Source organism: Symphalangus syndactylus, chromosome 5 (assembly GCF_028878055.3).
Source record: "Symphalangus syndactylus isolate Jambi chromosome 5, NHGRI_mSymSyn1-v2.1_pri, whole genome shotgun sequence".
Taxonomy (NCBI): Eukaryota; Metazoa; Chordata; class Mammalia; order Primates; family Hylobatidae; genus Symphalangus; species Symphalangus syndactylus.
Window position 1 is genome coordinate 23,243,554 of NC_072427.2, and position 24,870 is coordinate 23,268,423.

The 24,870-nt window shown below is 40.1% G+C and overlaps 1 protein-coding gene across 2 annotated transcripts in view; it reads left to right on the forward strand.

Annotated features, from left to right (window-relative positions):
• Positions 1-24,870, forward strand: part of ADAMTSL3 (ADAMTS like 3) — a 385,342-nt gene that overhangs the window by 336,661 nt on the left and 23,811 nt on the right. For both annotated transcript variants that reach the window (XM_055277435.2, XM_055277434.2), the window contains exon 24: positions 23,034-23,216. In XM_055277435.2, the coding sequence (XP_055133410.2) occupies positions 23,034-23,216 (183 nt within the window). The remainder of the gene's footprint in view (positions 1-23,033; positions 23,217-24,870) is intronic.

The window sequence follows — 24,870 nt, forward strand, 5'->3', positions numbered from 1 at the left end:
TGGGCGGAGACAGATTGTGAAGGGACTAACAACCAGAGGCTACCAGAAGCAGGGACACCGAGTTCCTCCTTGAAGGTTGATTTGGGTGGAGCATCTCCATCTGTACCACAGATATTTAAGGAGATAAAATTTAGGATCATCTTAACAGATGTAGACAAAGCGTCTGATAAACTTGAACGTGAAAATGATGTGAAAACATCTTGGCAAACCAGTAATAGAAGGGATAATCCCTACCTTGATTTGCCTGTCAGAAACCTATTGTAAGCATCATACTCACTTTAATGGTGAGACTCAAACAGTCCCATTAAAGTCAGGAAAAAACATACGATGCCCTTTATCACTACATCTGTTCAACACTGCATTAGCACTAGCCAGTGCAATAAGATAAAATAAATAGAAAAATTAGAACTAGAAAATTAGAAACCAAGACTAGATAACTAGAAAAATTATAGAAAACTAGAAATATAAAAACTAGAAAATAACTAGAAAAATTTCTTCTTATTTATAGATAATATAATTATCCTCATTTAAAAGCAAAGAAAATGTACAAAATTTTGGATCTCTACATTCAGAATAATTTCAATAAAAAAAAGCAATCCTGTAGGATTGCTAGAACAAACTGATCCTATAATTAATATGAAAGCACATATGGCTGAGAATAGCCCAAACATTTTTTAAGAATAACAAGGTGGGTGAGATTTGCTCTATCAAATACAAAGACTTAGCATAAAGCTTGAGGGCTTACAGCAGTGTAAGAGGGATAGACAAATAAATGGAATAGAATGTGGAGCCCACAGCAGATTCAAGCATACAGTACATGGAAACTAAAATTTAATAGCAGTAGAATTAAAAACCAATAAAGGACAGACTATTAAGTAAATTGTTATAGGATAATTGTTTATAAATATAAAAGACTCAACCAAAAATAAATTCTAACTGATTTAAGTGCCTAAAATATGAACATATTTTTAAAAATCATAAAATATAAGAGATGTCTTCATGACTTTGGAATGGAAAAGATACAAAAAATACAAGTCATAAAGTAAAACATCTATTATATAGTGATGATGAGGTTGCACAACTCTGTGAATATATTAGAACTACAGAGTTATACTTTTAAAGGGTGAATTTTTTAGTATATGAATTATATTTCATAAGCTGTTATAAAAAACATTGACACACTTTGCTGTTAAGATATAAAAGTTCTGATCCCTGAAAGACATTGTCAATAAATTTAAAAGTCAAGCCACATTTCTGGCAGAAAATATTTGTTATATAGTACCAGAATATAGAAATAGCTTCTCTGAATCAATACAAATAACAAACCACTCAATATAAAAATGAGCAGTCCGGGTGCGGTGGCTTACGCCTGTAATCTCAGCACTTTGGGAGGCTGAGGCAGGTGGATCATGAGGTCAGGAAATTGAGACCATCCTGGCTAACATGGTAAAACTCTGTCTCTACTAAAAATACAAAAAAATTAGCTGGGCGTGATGGCAGGCACCTGTAGTCCCAGCTACTTGGGAGGCTGAGGCAGGAGAATGGCATGAACCCAGGAGGCGGAGGTTGCAGTGAGTGGAGATTGCACCACTGCACTCCAGCCTGGGCAACAGAGCAAGACTCTGCCTCAAAAAAAAAAAAAAAAAAAGAGCAAAAGATATGAACAGGCAGTTGTCAGAAAGTGAAACCCTAATGGCCGATAATGGCATATGAAAATGTTCTCATTTCTACACTGGTAAGGAAAATGTCCTCACTGCTAAGGAAATTAAAATAGAAGTGAGATTCCATTTCGTAACTATTGGGCAAAACTTAAAGAATTTGGCACTACCAAGGGTTGGCAAGAACATGGAGAAATAGGACATCATACACTGCTGGTCACAGTGTATATGTAAGAACCAATTTAGGGAACAATTTTGTAAAATCTGATCAGGTCAAAGATGCTCAAAACCAGACATTTCACTTGTGGATATAGCCCTGTTTTTGCAAAGAGACAGTTTCAAGAGTGCATTGTAACACTGTTTATCATAGCACAGAGAGAGAAGAATACATACCAATGTCAGGATTGTTGGTACTCCTGGGAGAGAAAAGAAGAAAAGTTTGGGGATAGAACTTTAGTTCTAGCTGTAATCCTTTATTGCTTAAAAAAGGTCTGAAGCAGCTGGGCACAGTGGCTCACACCTGTAATCCCAGCACTTTGGGAGGTCGAGGCAGGTGGATCACCTGAGGTCAGAAGTTTGAGACCAGCCTGGCCAATATGATGAAACCCTGTCTCTACTAAAAATACAAAAAATTAGCCAGGTGTGGTGGCACATGCCTGTAATCCCAGCTACTCGGGAGGCTGAGGCAGGAGAATCGCTTGAACCTGGGAGGCAGAGGTTGCAATGAGCTTAGATTGTGCCATTGCTCTCCAGCCTGGGCAACAAGAATAAGACTCTGTCTCAAAAAAAAAAAAATATCTGAAGCAAATATAGCAACTATTAATGTCCATTAATTTTGAAGCAAATATAGCAACTATTAATGTCCGTTAATTTTGGAGAATGGACTTCTTTTTTGACATGTGGTTATCAGTTATATTGTTTGTTGTTGTTGTTGTTGTTGTTCACCTCCTAGCCCTGTTTCCTGTAAGACTTTGGACCTATCAGATAGTTTCCTTGCTCCTTGGTTTTCTGTTATAAAATGAGGAATTATGATGGGATGACCAGGAAGACTGTTTCCAGTCCTGAAATTCTATCTTGGACTGTTGGTCCTTTGCAGGAATCTGGGACAAAATAAAAGTAAATGTAGAAAAAGTGCTTGAACTAAGATATCTGGCCAGTCAGGACTTAGAACTGAGTGCCAAGAGTCCACACCTAATATTGGGAGGGAATCTAGGGGAAAAACAAAACAAAACAACAATAACAAAAAACTCTCAAAATACATAGACACAATGTCCTTTACAAAGGAGTTCTTGGAGCTGCAATATCAGCCCATGAAAAATCCAGTTACCTATATGATGACTTGAAAACTATAGTTGTAGTAAAAAGAAAGGAACTAAATAGGCTGGGCGTACAGTGGCTGACACCTGTAATCCCAGCACTTTGGGAAGCCAAGGTGGGCGGATCACTTGAGGTCAGGGGTTGACCAGCCTGGCCAACATGGTAAAACCGCGTCTCCACTAAAAATACAAAAATTAGCCGGGCATAGTGGTGCATGCCTGTAATCCCAGTTACTCGGGAGGCTGAGGTACAAGAATTGCTTGAACCCGAGAGGCGGAAGTTGCAGTGAGCTGAGATAGTGCCACTGCACTCCAGCCTGGGCAACAGAGCTAGACTCCATTTTGAAAAAAGGAAAAAAAGAAAGAAAGGAATCAAATAATCTAAGAGTCTGTAAATCAATGAAACCAGAATTTGATAAATTTGAAAAAGTCTCTTACTTATGTAAAAGCTAATGTTGAAGGTAAAACAAGTTAACTGGGGAAAGCAAGTAGAAAGGGTACTTTGAGGGGATTTGAACAGCCTTAGATGGAAATGATTCAGGTCTTGTTCATGTCCTCATGACCTCAGAATGCATAGCTCTTTCTAGATGTCTGGATGTCAGCCACAGCCCTGTGTTTACCAGCCTTGATCAGGCCTCTTCTTGCCTCCAAAAAGGGATGAAGAATAAACAGGGAAGGAGATTTTCCCTGAGATGACTAGGTAAGATCTTACTGAAATAGAATCTTGAGAATTAAATATGGAAGGACCTTAGGAATCCATGCGTCCAGCCCTGTTTCGCACACAACGTCCCCAGAGAAGAGGCTTGACCAAAGTAACAGGCCTAGACGATGGCAAGGCCAAGTTCCGAACCCAGTTACTGCCTCTGAAGCTAGTGCCCTTTCTGTTCTGAATGCTGCTTTTGTGTGTTTTCTTGTCTCATAAAAAGTAACACATCTCATTATAAAATATTTGGAAAGCATAGCAAAGTATCATGAGGCAAAAAAAAAAAAAAAAATTCCCATAATCCTGTCAAAGACACAACCATTATTTCTATTTTGTTATATTCCTATAACCCTTTCTCTAAGTCATGGAATTTTCTCATGTTATTAAAAATTCATAAATATCATTTCATAGCTGCACCAGTGTATCATTGTGTGAATGTAGCATAATTAAACTCTTCTCTTGTTTTTGGAAAGTTAAACTATTTGTACTTCTTTACGGTTCCATACAGCAGTGTAAGAAACCTTCTTATGCATATAACTTTTTGTGTCATTTGGATTATTTTTTTTAAAAAGAGTAACAGGAATGGAATTGTTAGGTCACAGGACATTCAACATTTTTGTAACTAAATAGGGCATTAAAATTAAAATGTCTAGAACTCTAAATACATTGTTGCCAAATTGCCAGCTAGGAAGTCTGAATCTACTAGTGGGGTAGTTTTAAACCCTACCCGCCCCCTGTCATTGTTGCTGCTCATTGATAGGAGAGAATGAGAAAAGGCAGGCAGAAGTTAGTCTCCTGATTAATTCCACACAGTGCATGCACAAACAGATGATGGCAAGTGTGCATCTCCCTGGGACAAAGCAGGGCACTTGGTGCTCCAAGAGGTATGTGGAGGCAAGGAGGCCCTTTCATATCTATGGGAGGATGGTCAGTTTCAGAAGAAACATATCACATAAACCTAAAAGGATTTTCTTAATCAGGGGATTTTTTTTTAAGGGATAAAATGCTGTGGAATATACCTAAGAATTTTGTTGATGTCTAGGCGAATTATTAACTTTCTTTACTGGGTTTAACAATTACCCTTTCAGGGGAGGATCTTGAGAAAATATTTGTGGTGCAGCAGGATTATGTGGTTAAATTCCTAAACATGGTCTCATTGCTCTGACAATTATTTTCCCCTATCAACTGCTAGTTTATATTATATAGGGTGGAATTTAATGGTAGTGATTCTCATATGTCTTTAAGTCATAAATCCCTTTGGCCAAAAAAAAAAAAAAAAAAGAACTATCTCTCCAGAAAAATGTATTTACCCACCAATTTTTGCATATACTTTCCAGAAGACTTAAAAAGAAATCTAAGATTATCTGCTTACTCTTGTTTTATGAACTGGACATTTTGGTGCTTTTGACTATATCCTAAATTAAAGTGAATTTATTTTCCCTGATCTGTGGTTTTTGAAATATATCCTCTCTTCTATACTGTTATCTCTTTTTAAAACTCATATGCAATCTTTGAAATAGCTAAAATTGTCATTTTAAAATGTATATTTAAAATGTCTTTCACTACTCAAAAAGGCTCCCCCTTCCCCTTTTTTCCTTCCTCTGTCTATGGTACAGAAATCTTCCCACTATCCTCCTCTCTTAACCCTATATTCAGTCAAACAGCCAATCGTAGATGGTTGGAAATTCCATCCATCTTTTCTTCCCTTCAAAAAGCATTCACTAAGCATTTACGAAGCCCAATCTAGTTCCTTAGCATGCAGAGATGAATACAATCTGGTTTCTGCAGCTATGTAGACAAAGGAATTATGATATGATGTCATAATGCAAAAATAGAAGTGTTTGTGAAGTGTATCAGACACATTAAGGAGAGACTAATTAAGGCTTCTCACTAAGGAGTCAGAAAAGGTTTATTAAAAAGAATTGCAACCAGCCCACTTGTAACAAAAAGGAAGGGCATTTTAATCAAAACAGAATATATGCAAAAGCATAGAAACATGAAAGCACCCTGGTTACTTGCACATCACAAGCAGATCTGTGTGACTTAAAGCAGAGGATGTGAAGGGGAGTGGGAAGAGGTGGGTTTGGAAGTTAAGTGTGGACCAGAATGTGAAGGGCTTTAATGTCATGCTGAAACCAATGGACTTCATTTTATTGGCAGAGAGGAGACAAGAAACGTTTTGAGCACGGTAATGGTGTGAACCAATCTGTATTTCAAAATGGATGAAAAATTAGAGGGGAAAGAAGCTGCAGAAAGCTGTAAATTGAATGCAACTAAATTGCATCAATGGTCATTGATTGGATTATTGGACCCCAAAAAGCCTGCCAGTCACTTAAGATATTAAACTGACGTTACATGTATCTGATTTATCCAGGAGTGAGCAGACATATCTGGCATTTAGCAATGGATATGTCATTAATTGAGGGTGTGGAACACAGGTGTCCCGAGGCTAGGGCTAGGGTGTTGGCAAGTGGAGTCATGCATGGAGGGCAGCCATATTGCAAAGAGCTGAGGAGTATGTGCTAATAGGCAGCATGTCAATAAATAACATGTGGGAAAACCATCAAAGCTCATCATCAAAAATAACAATAACTTGAGCACCTAATGTGTGTTGGCTTCAACAGCATACAAAGTGGATATTATCTTTGTTTTGCAGATAAGGAAGCAGACTCAGATACACACAGTTACTTGTCTTTGTTTATATACCTAATGAGTGTGTATACCCAGATTTAAACCCAATTCTGTGTGACTCCAAAGGAGCTAGAAAGAGAATGAAACTCTGTGTTTGAGACAGCAGAATAGGCACCACGCAGGAGGTCTGACCAGAGAGAAGACTGTCAAAGTAAGGTGTGAGGCAGAACCTAGGAAGTGCTGCAGCCTGATGACAGGCTTAGGGATGGGCAACAGTCTCAACCTCCAGGGCCCAACCTCACCTGAGGACTGCCCCATGGTATGAGATCCAGGGAGAGTACACTGGGAGCCTGGCCTCTTGCGGGGCCACAAGATGCCAGCCAGTAGCAGGCCAAAGGTTGGCCCATTGTGCTCAGCCAGGCACATGAGCTTGACACATGCGTCTACCATCACTGCAGCAGTGGGAAAGAATGTGGCAAATTGTGCACTGTCTGGTAGTGACTATGGACTCCGTCACCTCACCCTTAATATACTTGCCCGAAATCTCTTTGGACTTGTATTTGGATTATTGATTTAGCAGATTAAAAAGACTCATTTATAAAACAATTATCTGCTCTTTTTTTATATTTTATTTTTTTATTATTATACTTTAAGTTTTAGGGTACATGTGCACAATGTGCAGATTTGTTACATATGTATACATGTGCCATGTTGGTGTGCTGCACCCATTAACTCATCATTTAGCATTAGGTATATCACCTAATGCTATCCTTCCCCCCTCCCACACCCCACAACAGTCCCTGGTGTGTGATGTTCCCCTTCCTGTGTCCAAGTGTTTTCATTGTTCAATTCCCACCTATGAGTGAGAACACGTGGTGTTTGGTTTTTTGTCCTTGCGATAGTTTACTGAGAATGATGGTTTCCAGCTTCATCCATGTCCCTACAAAGGACATGAACTCATCATGTTTTATGGCTGCATAGTATTCCATGGTGTATATGTGTCACATTTTCTTAATCCAGTCTATCATTGTTGGACATTTGGGTTGGTTCCAAGTCTTTGCTATTGTGAATAGTGCCGCAGTAAACATACGTGCACATGTGTCTTTATAGCAGCATGATTTATAATCCTTTGGGTATATACCCAGTAATGGGATGGCTGGGTCAAATGGTATTTCTAGTTCTAGATCCCTGAGGAATCGCCACACCGACTTCCACAATGGTTGAACTAGTTTACAGTCCCACCAACAGTGTAAAAGTGTTCCTATTTCTCCATGTCCTCTCCAGCACCTGTTGTTTCCTGACTTTTGAATGATGGCCATTCTAACTGGTGTGAGATGGTATCTCATTGTGGTTTTGATTTGCATTTTTCTGATGACCCGTGATGATGAGCATTTTTTCATGTGTTTTTTGGCTGCATAAATGTCTTCTTTTGAGAAGTGTCTGTTCATATCCTTCGCCCACTTTTTGATGGGGTTGTTTTTTTCTTGTAAATTTATTTGAGTTCATTGTAGATTCTGGATATTAGCCCTTTGTCAGATGAGTAGATTGCAAAAATTTTCTCCCATTCTGTAGGTTGCCTTTTCACTCTGATGGTGGTTTCTTTTGCTGTACAGAAGTTCTTTAGTTTAATTAGATGCCATTTGTCAATTCTGGCTTTTGTTGCCATTGCTTTTGGTGTTTTAGACATGAAGTCCTTGCCCATGCCTATGTCCTGAATGGTATTGCCTAGGTTTTCTTCTAGGGTTTTTATGGTTTTAGGTCTAACGTGTAAGTCTTTAATCCATCTTGAATTAATTTTTGTATAAGGTGTAAGGAAGGGATCCAGTTTCAGCTTTCTACATATGGCTAGCCAGTTTTCCCAGTACCATTTATTAAATAGGGAATCCTTTCCCCATTGCTTGTTTTTGTCAGGTTTGTCAAAGATCAGATAGTTGTAGATATGCGGCATTATTTCTGAGGGCTGTATTCTGTGCCATTGGTCTATATCTCTGTTTTGGTACCAGTACCATGCTGTTTTGGTTACTGTAGCCTTGTAGTATAGTTTGAAGTCAGGTAGCGTGATGCTTCCAACTTTGTTCTTTTGGCTTAGGATTGACTTGGCAATGCAGGCTCTTTTTTGGTTCCATATGAACTTTAAAGTAGTTTTTTCCAATGCTGTGAAGAAAGTCCTTGGTAGCTTGATGGGGATGGCATTGAATCTATAAATTACCTTGGGCAGTACGGCCATTTTCACGATATTGATTCTTCCTACCCATGAGCATGGAATGTTCTTCCATTTGTTTGTATCCTCTTTTATTTCATTGAGCAGTGGTTTGTAGTTCTCCTGGAAGAGGTCCTTCACATCCCTTGTAAGTTGTATTCCTAGGTACTTTATTCTCTTTGAAGCAATTTTGAATGGCAGTTCACTCATGATTTGGCTCTCTGTTATTGGTGTATAAGAATGCTTGTGATTTTTGCACATGGATTTTGTATCCTGAGACTTTGCTGAAGTTGCTTATCAGCTTAAGGAGATTTTGGGCTGAGACGATGGGGTTTTCTAGATATGCAATCATGTCATCTGCAAACAGGGACAATTTGACTTCCTCTTCTCCTAATTGAATACCGTTTATTTCCTTCTCCTGCCTGATTGCCCTGGCCAGAACTTCCAACACTATGTTGAATAGGAGTGGTGAGAGAGGGCATCCCTGTCTTGTGCCAGTTTTCAAAGGGAATGCTTCCAGTTTTTGTCCATTCAGTATGATATTGGCTGTGGGTTTGTCATAAATAGCTCTTATTATTTTGAGATACATCCCATCAATACCTAATCTATTGAGAGTTTTTAGCATAAAGGGTTGTTGAATTTTGTCAAGGCCTTTTCTGCATCTGTTGAGGTAATCATGTAGTTTTTGTTTTTGGTTCTGTTTATATGATGGATTACGTTTATTGATTTGCGTATGTTGAACCAGCCTTGCATCCCAGGGATTAAGCCCACTTGATCATGGTGGATAAGCTTTTTGATGTGTTGCTGGATTTGGTTGGCCAGTGTTTTAATGAGGATTTTTGCATCAGTGTTCATCAAGGATATTGGTCTAAAATTCTCTTTTTTTGTTGTGTCTCTGCCTGGCTTTGGTATCAGGATGATGCTGGCCTCATAAATATGAGTTAGGGAGGATTCCCTCTTTTTCTATTAATTGGAATAGTTTCAGAAGGAATGGTACCAGCTCCTCCTTGTACCTCTTGTAGAATTCGGCTGTGAATCCATCTTGTCCTGGACTTTTTTTGATTGGTAAGCTATTAATTATTGCCTCAATTTCAGAGCCTGTTATTGGTCTATTCAGCGATTCAGCTTCTTCCTGGTTTAGTCTTGGGAGGGTGTGTGTGTCAAGGAATTTATCCATTTCTTCTAGATTTTCTAGTTTATTTGTGTAGAGGTGTTTATAGTATTCTCTGATGGTAGTTTGTGTTTCTGTGGGATCGGTGGTGATGTCCCCTTTGTCATTTTTTATTGTGTCTATTTGATTCTTCTCTCTTTTCTTCTTTATTAGTCTTGCTAGTGGTCTATCAATTTTGTTGATCTTTTCAAAAAACCAGCTCCTGGATTCATTGATTTTTTGAAGGGTTTTTTGTGTCTCTATTTCCTTCAGTTCTGCTCTGATCTTAGTTATTTCTTGCCTTCTGCTAGCTTTTGAATGTGTTTGCTCTTGCTTCTCTAGTTCTTTTAATTGTGATGTTAGGGTGTCAATTTTAGATCTTTCCTGCTTTCTCTTGTGGGCATTTAGTGCTATAAATTTCCCTCTACACACTCCTTTGAATGTGTCCCAGAGATTCTGGTATGTTGTGTCTTTGTTCTTGTTGGTTTCAAAGAACATCTTTATTTCTGCCTTCATTTCATTATGTACCCAGTAGTCATTCAGGAGTAGGTTGTTCAATTTCCATGTAGTTGAGCGGTTTTGAATGAGTTTCTTAATCCTGAGTTCTAGTTTGATTGCACTGTGGTCTGAGAGACAGTTTGTTATAATTTCTGTTCTTTTACATTTGCTGAGGAGTGCTTTACTTCCAACTATGTGGTCAATTTTAGAATAAGTGTAGTGTGATGCTGAAAAAAATGTTTATTCTGTTGATTTGGGGTGGAGAGTTCTGTAGATGTCTATTAGGTCCGCTTGATGCAGAGCTGAGTTCAATTCCTGGATACCCTTGCTAACTTTCTGTCTCTTTTATCTGTCTAATGTTGACAGTGGGGTGTTAAAGATTCACTGAAGCTCTATTTTGAGTGCTTCTTGAAAAAATAATTTTCTTTGCATCTTTTATCAATCTCAATTTCTCATGTGAAAACATGGGTCTGTATACAATCAAGAAGTAGAAAGAAATCTAGAATAAGGTAGCTGGATATGCAATACGAAAAACAGGAGGGGCTCTTCAAACACCTATCAAATTTCAGACTTCATTGCAAAAAACCTTGTGCTTAGGCTTATGGGTCTGCATGTATTGAGTGTTGCCATGTCTTGAAGCATTCAAGTACAGCGTTGGTGGTCCAGTCCTATTGTTGACAACAATGCTTTCATCCCCAAAATCTATACCCCACCCCTGTCTTCAGTGCCACCAGTACATTTCTCTGTCCTGAAAACTCCACAGACACTCAGCCCCATGTTAATATTTACCCTATTACATGGTAACAACAGACTGACCCATAAGGCCCCATGTACTGTCATCATGTAGTTCCACATTGTGTGCCCACCCATTCCCTATCCTCCAAACAACCAGTCACCTTTCTTCCATGCACCATCATTAGACCAATGGCTAAACCAATGGTTTTCGGACTATAGATTCCATGGAGCCTTGTCAAGGACCCAGCCTTCCCCTTCTACCCTACCTATTCCTCGTCCGCCAACATATAACTCAACCAAAAGACCTCTATGCTTTGCAGTTTTATGAATCGGACTTTCTTATAAAAAATTTTTAAAGAGAGCTTGTTCTGCTACTACTACTACTACTACTAATAATGTTTGAAAGTCATGGATTCCTGTGACAATGGCAGATTCCTACTGCCAAAAGAACATATGAACACTCCATAATGATATCTTATTTCAGATTTCAACTCCATAATCTCTCTTTTGTCTTTCTTTTCTTTTTTCCTTCTTCCTTTTTTTTTTTTTTTTTTTTTTTGCTTAGAGACAGTGCTTCATTCTTGCCCAAGCTGGAGTGCAGTGGCATGATCATAGCTCACTGCAGCCTCAAACTCCTGTGCTCAAGCAGTCCTCCTGCCTTAGCCCCTTGAGACTACAGCCATGCACCACCACACCTGACTAATTTTTTTTTTCTTGTAGAGACAGAGGTCTCACTGTGCTGCCAAGGCTGGTTTAGAACTCCTGGCCTCAAGCAACCCTCCTACCTCGGCCTCCCAAAGTGCTGAGATTACAGGTGGGAGCCATGGTGCCTGGCCTCCCATTGTTTCTTGGTTACTGTATTTCTGATATTAAGACTCATTTAGCTCCCCTAAGTTTTAACATTAATAAAATGGCCCTGGCTTGGTCCTGTTGAGCTTGTGAGATGGTGCACTAGACACTGGCACAATCCACAGGGCAGGAGCTTTGTATCCTCCTCTGCTCTTGGACGGAAGCTCTTTCCTCAGTGATCTTCTGAAGTCCAGGCTTCTAAAGAAATGAGTTGCTTTAATTCCATGAGTCTCTGAGTGGTGCCTCCTGGCTGGCCTGTGTTCCCTTGGCTCCTTGTATTGGTGTCCCAACAGGAGCCAGAGTGGCTAGTCCGGAGTTTACCAAACCTATATGAGATTTGATAGCAATTGGGAAGCTTTTCATACCAGACAGTAAAAGTAAAGGGTTTTGAATGCTGTATACCACTCAAATCTACTTATACTGTAAGAAATGCCTTGCTTGCTCTCTGCCCTCCAGGACTCTCTGCTTTTGGCTCTGTGTGCTGAGACCCCCAGGCAGCAGCAGAGAGCACAGGACAACTGTGCAGCATGGAGCAGCATCCATTATAAAACACAGGGAACCATCAGAAGGCCCTGAATGACCCACTAGTTCATTCTGGCTGCTATGACCTATGTCTTCACAGCAAGACAGAGAGGCCCACAGCACCCACTCAGGGTGGGGACTGAGGGAAAGGGAATTTTGTTGGAATTCAACCTCCGGAAATAAGAAAGCATGCAAGCTTCTGAGTACAGTCTGAGAAAATCATGCAGGACCTTGTTAATGGAAGAAAAACACTCCTTTATGGGAAGAGCCCCATAGGACCTGTGTAGAATTTTGGCCTCTCTAGTAACATCCCAACTTACATAACCCTGGTTTTTTTCTTTTCATTCATTTATTTCCCCTAGTTATTAATTCAATACCCAGTTATTCATTTTGATGACTGACGCATACTACAGTCAGGTCATTTTATTATTATGGTTAATGTCAGTTCAGGCCTGGACACCACAACATCTCCCCAGCCCTGCCCTGAGAGATTCTGATTTAATTCATCGGCAGTATATCCTGAGAACCAAGGATTTTTAAAGCTTCGCTAGAAGATTCTAATGTGCAGCCAAGGTTAAGAACCACTGATTTAGCCAGTAAATGGGGCCAAAGAGGTCCCTGGAAATTAATATCCTCTCAAAATGAGAGACTCTTCCTCAGGAATTAGTGGGTAACCAGAGGTCAACTAGAACCAGGAGTAAACCAGGAGTGAACCAGGAGTGAGTAATCAGGAGTAAACTAGAATTTACCAGGAGTGAGTAACCAGGAGTAAACTCAAACTAGGAGTGAACCAGGAGTGGGTAACTGGGAGTGAACTAGGAGTGGGGGCTAAATGGTAGAACCCAGGTCCATGCGCTGGGCTCATTCTGAAGGTAGAATCAGGCATGCCAACAATTGATGCCTCAGTGTTCAAAGATTCTCCCAGGAGAAATCAGCTGTCAATGTCCAAGAGGATCAAGGAAGTGATTTTGAGGTGGGTCTTTAAGAATGAGGAGAAATGTTCCAGGTAGTGAAAGGGAATAGCAAATGATCTGCAATGGCGAGAACAGCACATAGAACAGCTTTACAAGCCAGTGTGGTGTGTTTGGAGAACAGTGCAGTTCCCGGGCTGGAGGATAGCTGTTCTTAGCAGTGACTCCCCTAAACTGAAAAGGCTTTTGTGCTTTTCTCCTCTGAGAACAGGAAAAGCTATAGAGCTAGGAAAACTGACTCTTACTCCCTACCATTCCTGAAGAGAAAAGACCCCCCAGAAATCGAGTGAGAGGTGCAGCTCAGAAGAACCAAAGGCAAGAGTCAGTGGTTTGAGGAAAGAGGAAATGGAGTCCTGGGGAATCAACATGGCCTTGAGATGTCACCCCAAGACACCAGCAGCCCACACATAGTCCTCTGGGGTTTTGCTGGTGACAGCAGTGGAACCCACTTGGAGATTTTGGTGCATGATCTCCAAATAACTAATATTTTTAACTGGCTAATAGCTATTTGTTCATCTACATCCCAATGTTATATTGATAGATTACCAGGATTGCTGATTATCAGGAAGGGCCTCAGGAATGTCCATGGTTCTCCCTTTTGAGCTGTTGTTTAGGAGTTCCTCCTATCCCCTTTACTAGAATCAGTAGTTTACACCATTTGCATAGCTCCAGCTGTATCGCTATGCTTGATTTGCACCAACTCTTGACTTTCTTCTTCTTCAAGGAACTACTGAAGGTTTTTGGTTTTGATATAATAATTTTCACTGGCACTTTCTAGCCTATAAATAAGACCCTGGAGGACAATATCCAGCAGTGAACTGTGTGGTGCTCATGAGATATGTCTGGTGGCGTTAAAGAACTGCCCAGGCTCGCACAAAGCAGAAGCCCAGGGTACATGAGAGATCAGGGTGACCACACCAGGAAGAGGACTTGTTGACACCCTTCTCCATGTCAGAAGAAACACAGTTCAAAAGCCTTTAGGGAAGGAGTTTTAATGATGGAGTTGGGAATAGATACTGTGACCCAGATGATTTATAAATCCTCAGAAATCAAATTGATTGGGGAACAGATTATGTCAATCTAAACATGAATTTATTAGATAAAAGAAAGTACTTAAACAGCTATTCAAGAGAATTCTGTAAATAGTAAAAGCCAGAGCCCTCTATTTGGAGAGAGTTCTGGATATGGCCTCAATGATGGATAGTCCATTGTATCCAAAAAGCATACATAACGTATTTTTCAAAAAGAACAAAAGGGTACGCAGTTAACTCAGAAGAGGAACGTTCCTTACAAAATTTACTATGCTGCACAGATTGGCCCTGCAGTTAAGAAGAGTGCATTCATTATTCTAGTAGCTTTGAGATACTTTCTCTGACACTGAACCCTTGAACTCTTATTTATTTCTTCATTTATTAGTGATGACTCCCTTTGTCTATCCTGTGTTTGATTTGCCTTTCATAAATTGGCAACATCATTTCTTCATGATTCCCCAGAGGTAACCGATGGTAGCTTAAATCTTCATTTGTCGTATATGAAAAAGTAATGCAGAATTCTGAGTGAGTTTTGAGTAGCTGGAAGAAACAAACATGAGAAAAAAATATAGGTATAATATATATTTATTTAAAGATCCAGTATTTCAGGGCAGTCTGAATAGGCCAGGGATTTATAGTGTGGAATATTTCATGGGCCTTTCAAGGATGAAGGAAATTTGTTTTTAAACACTGACTAGTTTAAAGACACCCCTGAGGTGCAAACTTTTTGCAACACATGTTTCACAGCCCCTCCGGCTCTGAACTTTTTCCACAACATTTGTCTTCCAAAACAATTTCAGCATTGTGGAAACAGAATGTTGAATATTTCAGAGTTGCAAGTCTTGGGGGAAATAGCCTGTCTTTAAGGTTAGATAAATAAGTTTAAACTATTTCTGACATTTTATAGCTGTTGCAACAGAGCAAATGTGTTATTTTGAAACACCATAAAGAGCAGTGGTAGGAAGAAATCTGTCTGAATTTCCTCTGGCCTGTTCAGATCTTTGAAAATGTTTACACGTGTAACGATGCATCTAGGTGCTGAACAGGCCTGTGGGGTAGGAGAGGGAGCTGGAGTTCACTATGGGACTTAACGGAGTTTGAGGTGCCTGTGGGATATGTTGTGCCAATGGGAGATGTCCAGGAGTCTTGAATTCAAGGGAGAGATTAAGATTGGATAGGTAGATGTGGGAGTTTTCAGCACAGAAATTATCATTATATTTCCCAAAATAGATGAAATGGCCCATGGGACAGTGAGTAGTGAGAAGGAAGGACTTGGTCCTGTACTCTAGTGTGGTCCTGTGCTCTTCATTTCAAACTTCCTGTTTCTGACATTTTCTTTTGGAATGTAACTTTGTCAGTTTGTTCTGAGAAGCTTGTGCTGGCATGGCTGTTTGGCCATCTTGGTTGTTTTCATACCTTAGTTTTTAGTCTAGACTCCCATGGTTACAGGGAACAGAGAACCACCTCGAACTGGCTTAAGAAAAAATGAAGAAACTATTGGCTAATAAAACTGAAAAGTCCTGGAGTGTAGACACTCTGGACATAATTTTAGACACATCTGGATTCAGGAACTTAAATGATTTAATCAAGAATCCACCCCTTAGCCAGGCACAATGGTGCATACCTATAGTTCCAGCTATTCAGGAGGCTGAGATGGGAGGATCCCTTGAGCCCAGAAGTTTGGGGCTTCCGTATGCTGTGATCATGCCTGTGAATAGCCACTGCATTCCAGCCCAGTGAGACCCCATCACTAAAAAAATAAAAATCCATCTCTCTCTGGCTCTGTTTTTTTTCTGTGTTTTGAGGTGGTTGGTGGGCAAGGGTTGAGGGAAGACCATGTATGTTAGCAGATCATAAAACATCATAAGCAGTTTATTTTTTGTTCTAAGTGAGATGGAAGCCATTAGAGGATTCTAAGCAAAGGAGTGTCATGATCTGAGCTATCTTTTAGAAGAAACACTATGGCTATTGTGTTGAAAATAGACTGTAAAAAATCAGAGAGTAAAAGGAAGGCAAGGGTGGAAGTAGGGAGATGAGATAAGAATTCCAGGTGAGCAAAACCATCCCTAAATTCCCTGCCCTAGACTCCACTTCCCTCTCCAGCTATTGCCTCAGTTCTTGATTTCCATTTATAGCAAAGTGCCTCAAGAGTAGTTTATACTTGCTGTCTTCAATTTCATTTCTCTTCATTCTCTCTTGAATCCACTCCAACCAAACATTCTCCATACCATTACCTTCATAGCTATTGTCAAGGTCACCAACAGCTTACCATGTAAGTGTGAATTGCTAACTTCAGTGATCAGGTTTGTTTGTTTGTTTGTTTGTTTGTTTTTTGAGACAGATTCTCACTCGGTTGCCCAGACTGGAGTGCAGTGGTGTGATCTTGGGTCACTGCAACTTCCACCTCCCGGGTTCAAGCAATTCTCCTGCCTCAGCCTCCTGAGAAGCTGGGATTACAGGCTAAATATTTTTTGTAGTTTTAGTAGAGACAGGGTTTCACCATGTTGCCCAGGCTGGCCTCAAACTCCTGACCGCAGGTGATCTGCCCACCTCGGCCTCCCAAAATGCTGAGATTACAGGTGTGAGCCACCGCATCAGGCCCCGTGGTAAGTTCTTAGGCCTTACCTTACTTGCTCATTTGACTACAATAGCACTGGACAATTGTTACTCCCTCCTTCTCCGCTTCGAGGAAACCACTTTCTTTTCTACCTACCATAGTATCTGTTCCTTTGTAGCCTCTTTTGTCCTACCTCTTGTCCCTGATCTCTAAGTTGAACTACCCCAGGCCTCAGTCCTCAGACGTTTTCTCTTCTCTACATGTACTGTCTCCCTATTGATCCCATACATGCACAAGGATTCAAATATGACATTTATATACCGGAAACTGTTAAATTTATATTTTCAGCACAGACCTTTCCCCTAAGCTCTAGATTAACATATCCACATGCCTGCTCAGCATCTCTCCGTGGATATGTAATAGTTATTTCAAACCTAACATGTCCAAAACTGCTCTCCTGAGTTCTGCTCCCAAACTTACTTCTCTCATAGTGTCCCTCATCTCAGTGAATGACAAGGCAGTAATTTAATTTGCTTGAGCCACAAATCCTGGAGTCATTTTTTACTTGCTTTTCTCTCTCACACTACCCCACCCCCATCAAATTTTGTCTGCTCTACCTTCCGAATAGGCCCAGAATATGACCATCTCTTACCTCGTTCATTGCTACTACACTGGTCCAAGTCACCATCATCTCTAGGCTGGATTATCTTGACAGGTTCCTCACTGGTCTCCCTGCCTCTGCCCTTGCTGCCTGCAATCAACACAGCTGTCAGAGCAGTCCTTTAGAAACACAAGTCAGCTCATGCCATTCTTCAAAATCTTTGGAATATAAACCAAAGCCTTACAATGACCTATCAGGCTATGACCTGAGCCCCACCTGCCACTTCTCTGACCTTGTCACCTACTGCTCTTCCCCTGGCTCACATCCCTGCAGCCACATGCTCTTTTATTTTCCTCCAAAATTGGAGGAATCTATCCTGGACCAGTCTGATGAAGCCTGTGGTACTACTTCTGAAATAATATTTTCAAAGGTATAAAATAAAATATACTGCATTTAAAGAAAACCAATTATGATAAAAATATAGGTGTCAGAATATTAATAAACCAAATGTGTGATCGAATAATATATGTACTTCATTACAAATGCATCAAATTCAACATCTAGCATTGGGTCCAATAGTTACCATATTTTTGAAGTAGTGTTGGCATAAAAAATATTTTGAGAGATCTGGTCACACTTGTAATGTGATACGAAAATATCTGTGACTTCCATTGGTGAGAGAGTTAAAGATACTGCTACCTTGGTCTGTGGCTTACATTCATAATTGATAGAAGTGCTACATTTCAACTAGAGTTGGTAAAAAGGTCACCGACTCCTGAATCATATCTGTGGATCCACGTGAGTCTCGTGGTCCCCAGGTTGAGAACCCTGTTTCAGGGCCAAGGTACTTGCTGTTCCCTCTGCCAGAAACGCTCTCCCTGGAGATCTCCACACAGCTTGTTTAGCCTGGCTGAAGGCCTCTGGTAAACCTTGTTTCAATGTAGAATTGACAACACCACTTACCAGCTTCTTACCGTGGAGGAATAATGAATAAGCCAATGTATCTGAAATTGTTTAGGGTCTTTCACTGTAAGAGGCTTTATGTCTTGAGAAAAGCTCACTAATTTGGACAATTGTAAGAGGCAAGTCTGAATTAATAAACATCCCTGAATTATAAAATGTTTTCAAGTCTATGAATTGCTTTTAGAAATGTTCAGTCATTTAAGCGAGAATTACTTAGGGTCTTAAAGGAAGCCACTTTAATTTATAAATATCGATTTATACTCACATAACAATTGTATATATGTTGTGCAGGCCGGTGAAGTATTTGAAGGAATTTCTGAAGTGATTGGCACTTTTGCCCTCAAATATGTAAGGAGATTTTTTCTCTTCCTAGCTAGTATAACCCTTCTCTAAATTACCATAGATTCCAAAATAATAGTGTCTGAGTTCATGAGGACTTTACTATACAGTCAGCGCTTTATTGTCTTTGCTACTTGGAGAGAGCATTGGCATGAATAACCAAAAAAGTCACGCTGATGTATCTTTGGGATAGAATATGGTTTTCTTCTAGTAAATGCATTCCCTAGTTTATTCATTTATGGATTCAGCAAACATTCACACATCTAATCTTTGCCAGGCCTATACTCATGATCTACTGTGGAGAACTGAGATTAATGCAGTAATAATGCTATAAAAGAATTCTGGTCATAGAGAGTGAATAATGAGAGTGAATTAAATAATATATGAAAGAATAGATGGATGAATGAATGAATTGATCTCACACATATCTTAGAGCTAAAAGGGACCCCAAGAGAAAATTTAACAAGAAGTTAAATCAAAGATGTTTCTGAGCTCTATTATTAACTTTTTAAAAGTTGAGGATAGGTGATCCAGGTAATACATTCAATCAAAAAACAAGGCACTATACCATGAAAAGTCTGGCTCTTGCTCCTGTTCCCATGCTTTCCCACATCTGCACTCTATGTTCCTCCTTGCAGGTATCTTCCCTATCTTTCTCTCCAGTCTACATGAGGTACAGCTTCTGTGCTCCAGTGGCATCCAGTAGTTTACCTTTATTGCAGACTCTTATCTCTTTGTATTGCAGTTGGCTTTTTTGATGCATGGGCCTACTCTAGATTAAGGTACATGAGGAACTTAGTTCACCATTATATCCTTAGCATTGCCACAGAGTCTTACATAGAGTAGGCACTCCATAAACATTTTTCAAGTGAATGAAATAATGACAATAGTTGTATTGCATTTCAAAACATAAGATACGTAGCCAAAGCTGTACTCAGAATAAAATTAATAGTTTTAAATGATTTACTTTAAAATAAGCAAATTAAATGTTAAACTCAAAGACTGAGAAATTTTCTTGTAGGCTAGAAATAGAAGGAAATGTATATACCAAAAAAAGCATCATGCTTAAGAAAGAAACATTAGTAATATTCCCATTAAAGTTGGAAACAAGACAAATATGCCTGCTGTCTTAGACCACTGGGGCTGCTATAAGAAAAATGCTATTGACTGAGTGGCTTATAAACAACAGAAAATTTATTTCTTACAGTTCTGGAGGATGGGAAGTCCAAGATTAAACTTTTCATGTTGAAGGAGGTCCAAGATCAAGATGTGGTGGGGAGGGACACAAATATTCAGTCTAACATAACTGCTATAGTGGTTATTATTCAGCATTGTTCTGGAAACACTAATACAATAAGACAAGAAAAAGAAATCAGAAGTATACATATTGGAAAGGAAGAGAAAATTGTCATTGTGTGCAAATGATACAATTATTTACCTTAAAAAACAAGAAAATCAATTAGAAAAACTATTCAAAATAATAAAGTTCGGTAAGATGACTAGAAACAAAATAAATATGCAGATGCTTATAGCTTTCCTAAGTGTTGGCAATAAACAACTACAAAATACATTTTTAAAAATCTTGTTTACTGCAACAACAAAAAACTATAACATGCATAGGAATAAATATATTAAGAGATGTATAACATCTACCTATATTGTGGTTAAGAAAGGTTCTGAATCAAATTGTATTAGTATAAATCTCAGCTCCAATGTTTCATAGCTGTGACCTTTCAGAAAGCTTAAACTTTCTGTATGCATATATGTGTAGAAGAAAATACGAAAAAAGATATATGCACATGTGATTAGCATTTCTTCAGCTATTTAGGGCTAGCCTAGTCTTTATAACAAAATTTAAAACAAATCTCTTGGTGTATTGGTTTTCTATTGCTACTGTGACAAATTAACACAAACTTAGAAGCTTAAAACAATACCCATATATTATGTCACCTATGTTGTGTGGGTCATCTTTGCACAGAATTGCTGAACTGAGTGTTACACTTAGAGTATCTAAGGCCAAGATCAAGGTGGTAGCATGGCTGCACTCCTTTCTGGAGGCTCTGGAAATCAATCTGCTTCCAAGCTTCTTCAGGTTATTGGCCGAATCCCTTATCATTTTAAAACTGAAGTTCCCATTTTCTTGAGAGCTGTCAGCTGAAGGCCACTCGCGCTTTTAGAGGCCACCTGCACTCCCCAGCTCAGGGCCCTTTTATCTTTAAAACTAGCAATGGTGGGTTACGTTGCTCTCACACTTTGAATCTCTCTGAACTCCTCTTCTGACTCATCTCTCCTACTTTCTCTTTCTCCATATGTCCCTGATAGCTTCTGCCCTTCTCTTCTGATTTTAAGGACTTACAGAATTACAGTGGGCCCGCCCAGATATCTCCCCATTTTAAGGCCAACTGATTAGTAACCTTAATTGTATCTGCAAATTCCCTTCACACCAGTGCCTAGATTGACATGTGATTGAGTAATCAAAGGATGAGAATCTTGGGGCAATGTCTTTAGAATTCTGCCTACCATACTTGGATCATACAAAGCCACAGGATTAAGGACAAAAAGCCCCAAGGGCAACCACCTCAGACTCCAATTTTAAAAACTTCAAATAGTATATCTGAACATGATGAAGTTCCTATTCTTCTTTCAGATTCCTTTCACAGATGACACAGTTAAAATCTAAAGTGCTTTGCCCAAGGCTACAGAACTAATAACTATTGAGAATGAGAACAAAGCCTCACCCCAACCCAGCCAAGATAGTGCTCCCCCTATGCATTTCCACCTCCTCTTTGAATAGAAATTTAGTCTTTTTTTCACCTTGAGTTTTCAGGCAATACTTCAGTGCCAATATCAGTCTTAGGTTTCTACAAGTAAATTTAAGCATTTCTAGATCAACAGTTTCCTCCAAAGCCACACAATGACTTCCTTAAGAGACTTGAATAATCAGCTTGATGTAAAGGACAGAACTGGACCTGAAGTCAAAAGGCTTACCAGGTTCCTTAATTGTGAGATACAGCTAACAATGACTACCTCCCAGGAAATAGGAATAACCATGAGAATTCAAGTGTCACCATGTTCATGGAGCATGCATTTTGCCTACTGTAAGGTGTGTTGCACATGTCATGATAATAGTGGTGGCATCTTTTTTTTAAGTCAGAAAGCCATACCATGTCTTCTCCGTTCTCACTAGCCAGAGCACTGCAAGAGGAGAAAACATCCCCCAAAACAGTTGCCTAGAGCAATCTTGGCATCATCTGAAGCTATTCCAGCTCTTAAGAACCAGATGGGTCAGGTGCAGTGGGAGGCTGAGGCGGGGGATCGCTTGAGCCCAGGTGTTCAAGACTACCCTGAGGAACATGGTGAAACCCTGTCTTTACAAAAATTAGCTGCGTGTGATGGCTTGCACCTGTAGTCCCAGCTACTTGGAGGCTGAGGAAGGGAGGGTCACTTGAGCCCAGGAGGTTGCAGTGAGCCAAGATTGTGCCACTGCACTCCAGCCTAGGTGACAGAGGGAGCCTCCATCTCAAAAAGAAAAAAAAGAAAAAGAAAAAGAAAAGAAGAAGAACAACCAAATGAAATTTCTCTATTCCTCTGAATCATAAATTCCAAAGCCCAGCAAAATGCTAAGACTTCTCAAGACTTGGGGAAATAAATTCTTTAAATTCCTTGTGTTCCCCCCTGTGTCTAGGCTCCTGCAATGTTGCTTACAGTCCCTGCATCTCACTGCATTGACCCAGAATTGAAACTCAGCACTTACTTTTTCTCCTTGAAGTTATCCTCTTTTACAAAGAATTAATGAACTCTGTTTCCCTGGATGTTGTATATTCTTCCTGAGGGAGGAATGTTTAATTGTATATGTATAGCAAACAACTTAAAGACCTCTAGGAGATATTTATGTTTTCCAAAGACTTCCTTGTGACAACCTACCCCTGGGAATTTCTCACTGTGTCTCTGCCTCCACATTCCCCCAGCTTCACCAACTCCTTCTTTCCAACCACACTCCCCCTACCCTACCCACCTTCAAAATTCTCTGCCTTCCCAATACAGAGCAATCCTACTCTCCTTGGTTTCCATTCCGTAACTTATATGTGTAAACCAGTCACATGCCCCATAGACCAAAGCCCTTTGCTTTAAGAGAATCCTCCATCTGCCATAGAGTAGCTATAGAAATAGAAATAGCCATTTTTCCTATTATATATGATTAAACCCATATGCTGACTTATAGTCAAAACAGTGAATGGTATTTGTCAAGTGGTTCTGTGGCCCTGTTCTTAAAGGAATTGCCTTTGTCATATTTGTTTTTGTTCCAAAGGTGTCCCTCAGCCTAATATAACTTGGTTGAAGAGAGGAGGATCTCTGAGTGGCAATGTTTCCTTGCTTTTCAATGGATCCCTGTTATTGCAGAATGTTTCCCTTGAAAATGAAGGAAGCTACATCTGCACAGCCACCAATGCTCTTGGAAAGGCAGTGGCAACATCTGTACTCCACTTGCTGGGTAAGTGTCAAATTCTTATTGCTCCTTAAGTGCCTCCTGTAATATGCACAAAGTAGGCCCCAGTTTTGTTGGTTTTGGAGTTGAGGAATGAACAAGATGGACATCAGATGGTTTTAACCATTGTTACCACTGCCTGCTTAAAAATGAGCACTAAATTCTAACACCCTATTTTACCACCCTGTATTCCCAGCACCTAACACAGATGTTAGTGTTTGTGTGTGTGTGTGTGTGATTTTTTTTTTTTTTAAACGGAGTCTCGCTCTGTCACCAGGCTGGAGCGCGCACGATCTCGGCTCACTGCCACCTCCGCCTCCTGGGTTCAAGTGATTCTCCTGCCTCAGCCTCCTGAGTAGCTGGGACTATAGGCGCGCACCACCATGTCCAGCTAATTTTTGTATTTTTAATAGAGACGGGTTTTCACCATGTTGGCCAGGATGGTCTCAATCTCTTGACCTCGTGATCTGCCTGCCTTGACCTTCCAAAGTGCTGGGGTTATAGGCGTGAACCACCGCGCCCGGCCAGATGTTAGTGTTAAGTAATGGTTTCATGAAGGAATGAAATTGAACTGTTGGCAAAATTAGTATAAGAGTATAGAATCCATTGCTAAACCAAGAGGAGAAAACATGAAAGAGATTTCTCCATAGCTTCCCTTGTGGGCAGTTAGAGGAGCCCAGAGATATAAAGAGATAGGGGGTGCCAATGCAGGGAGTTGGAATAGCTGTCATGCACAAAGCATTTTGATGCGCATTAATTCTTGTGATACTTATGATAGCACAGTGTTGTGGGTGGTATTTTTTAATCTCATTATATTTATGAGGAGCCTTGGGCTCATAAAGAGTCTGGACTAGTGCCCGAATATGTAGTCTGCTCTTTTGGTGCTCTCCCTGCTACCCCTCATGGACTCTTAGTACTGACAAAGGCAGTGGTGTGCCACCATGTGGCTCTTTCCAAAAAGCCTCTGTGTGATCTTCCAAAATCTTGGAATGGAAGAGTTGCAACAGATTGGCTAGGCTAACTCTGTCTGGTTCTTGAATGATTTATCCATGCTCCCTGAGAAACCCCAGCCTTGTTTCTTTCTTCTGCCCATTTCCACTCATGAATCTGCATGCTTGTCTCACTCCTACCTGGCATACCTCTTCTCTCAGGAATCCCCTCAAGCCAAGCAGCTCATGACTTTGGTAACTTGATGGAGAGATCAAATCACGGCATTCCTCCGCCATCCTCTGCTCTTATGTGCAAGCTTCACAACCTTCCTAAAAGCCCGTACTCCTCACCATGCGAGCCTAGGGAACACTGCCCATTCTCTTGCTCCCAGCATTCCCTCTTGAGAGGCAGAGCTCTATCCAACCAGTCTGCTTTCTCCAGTCCCTTTTGGAATTCTGTTGAATACATTTTTTTCATCTCGCAGTTTAGGCTAGAAACCCTGGAAACATGCAGAGATGCCACATGCTAGCACAGTGAGTAACTCTAAACTCCTATAACACCCCACACATCCATACTCACACACACCTCCCAGACCTGTGGTCATGAGCTTGAGTATCCAGGAGCACAGTATTATTAGAGAGGACTCATTTTCTAATAGCTGTCTTTAAGAACACCCAAGCTGGACCAATAATTAGATAATGTCTAATTGGTAAAAAGTGCTACTTTTTTT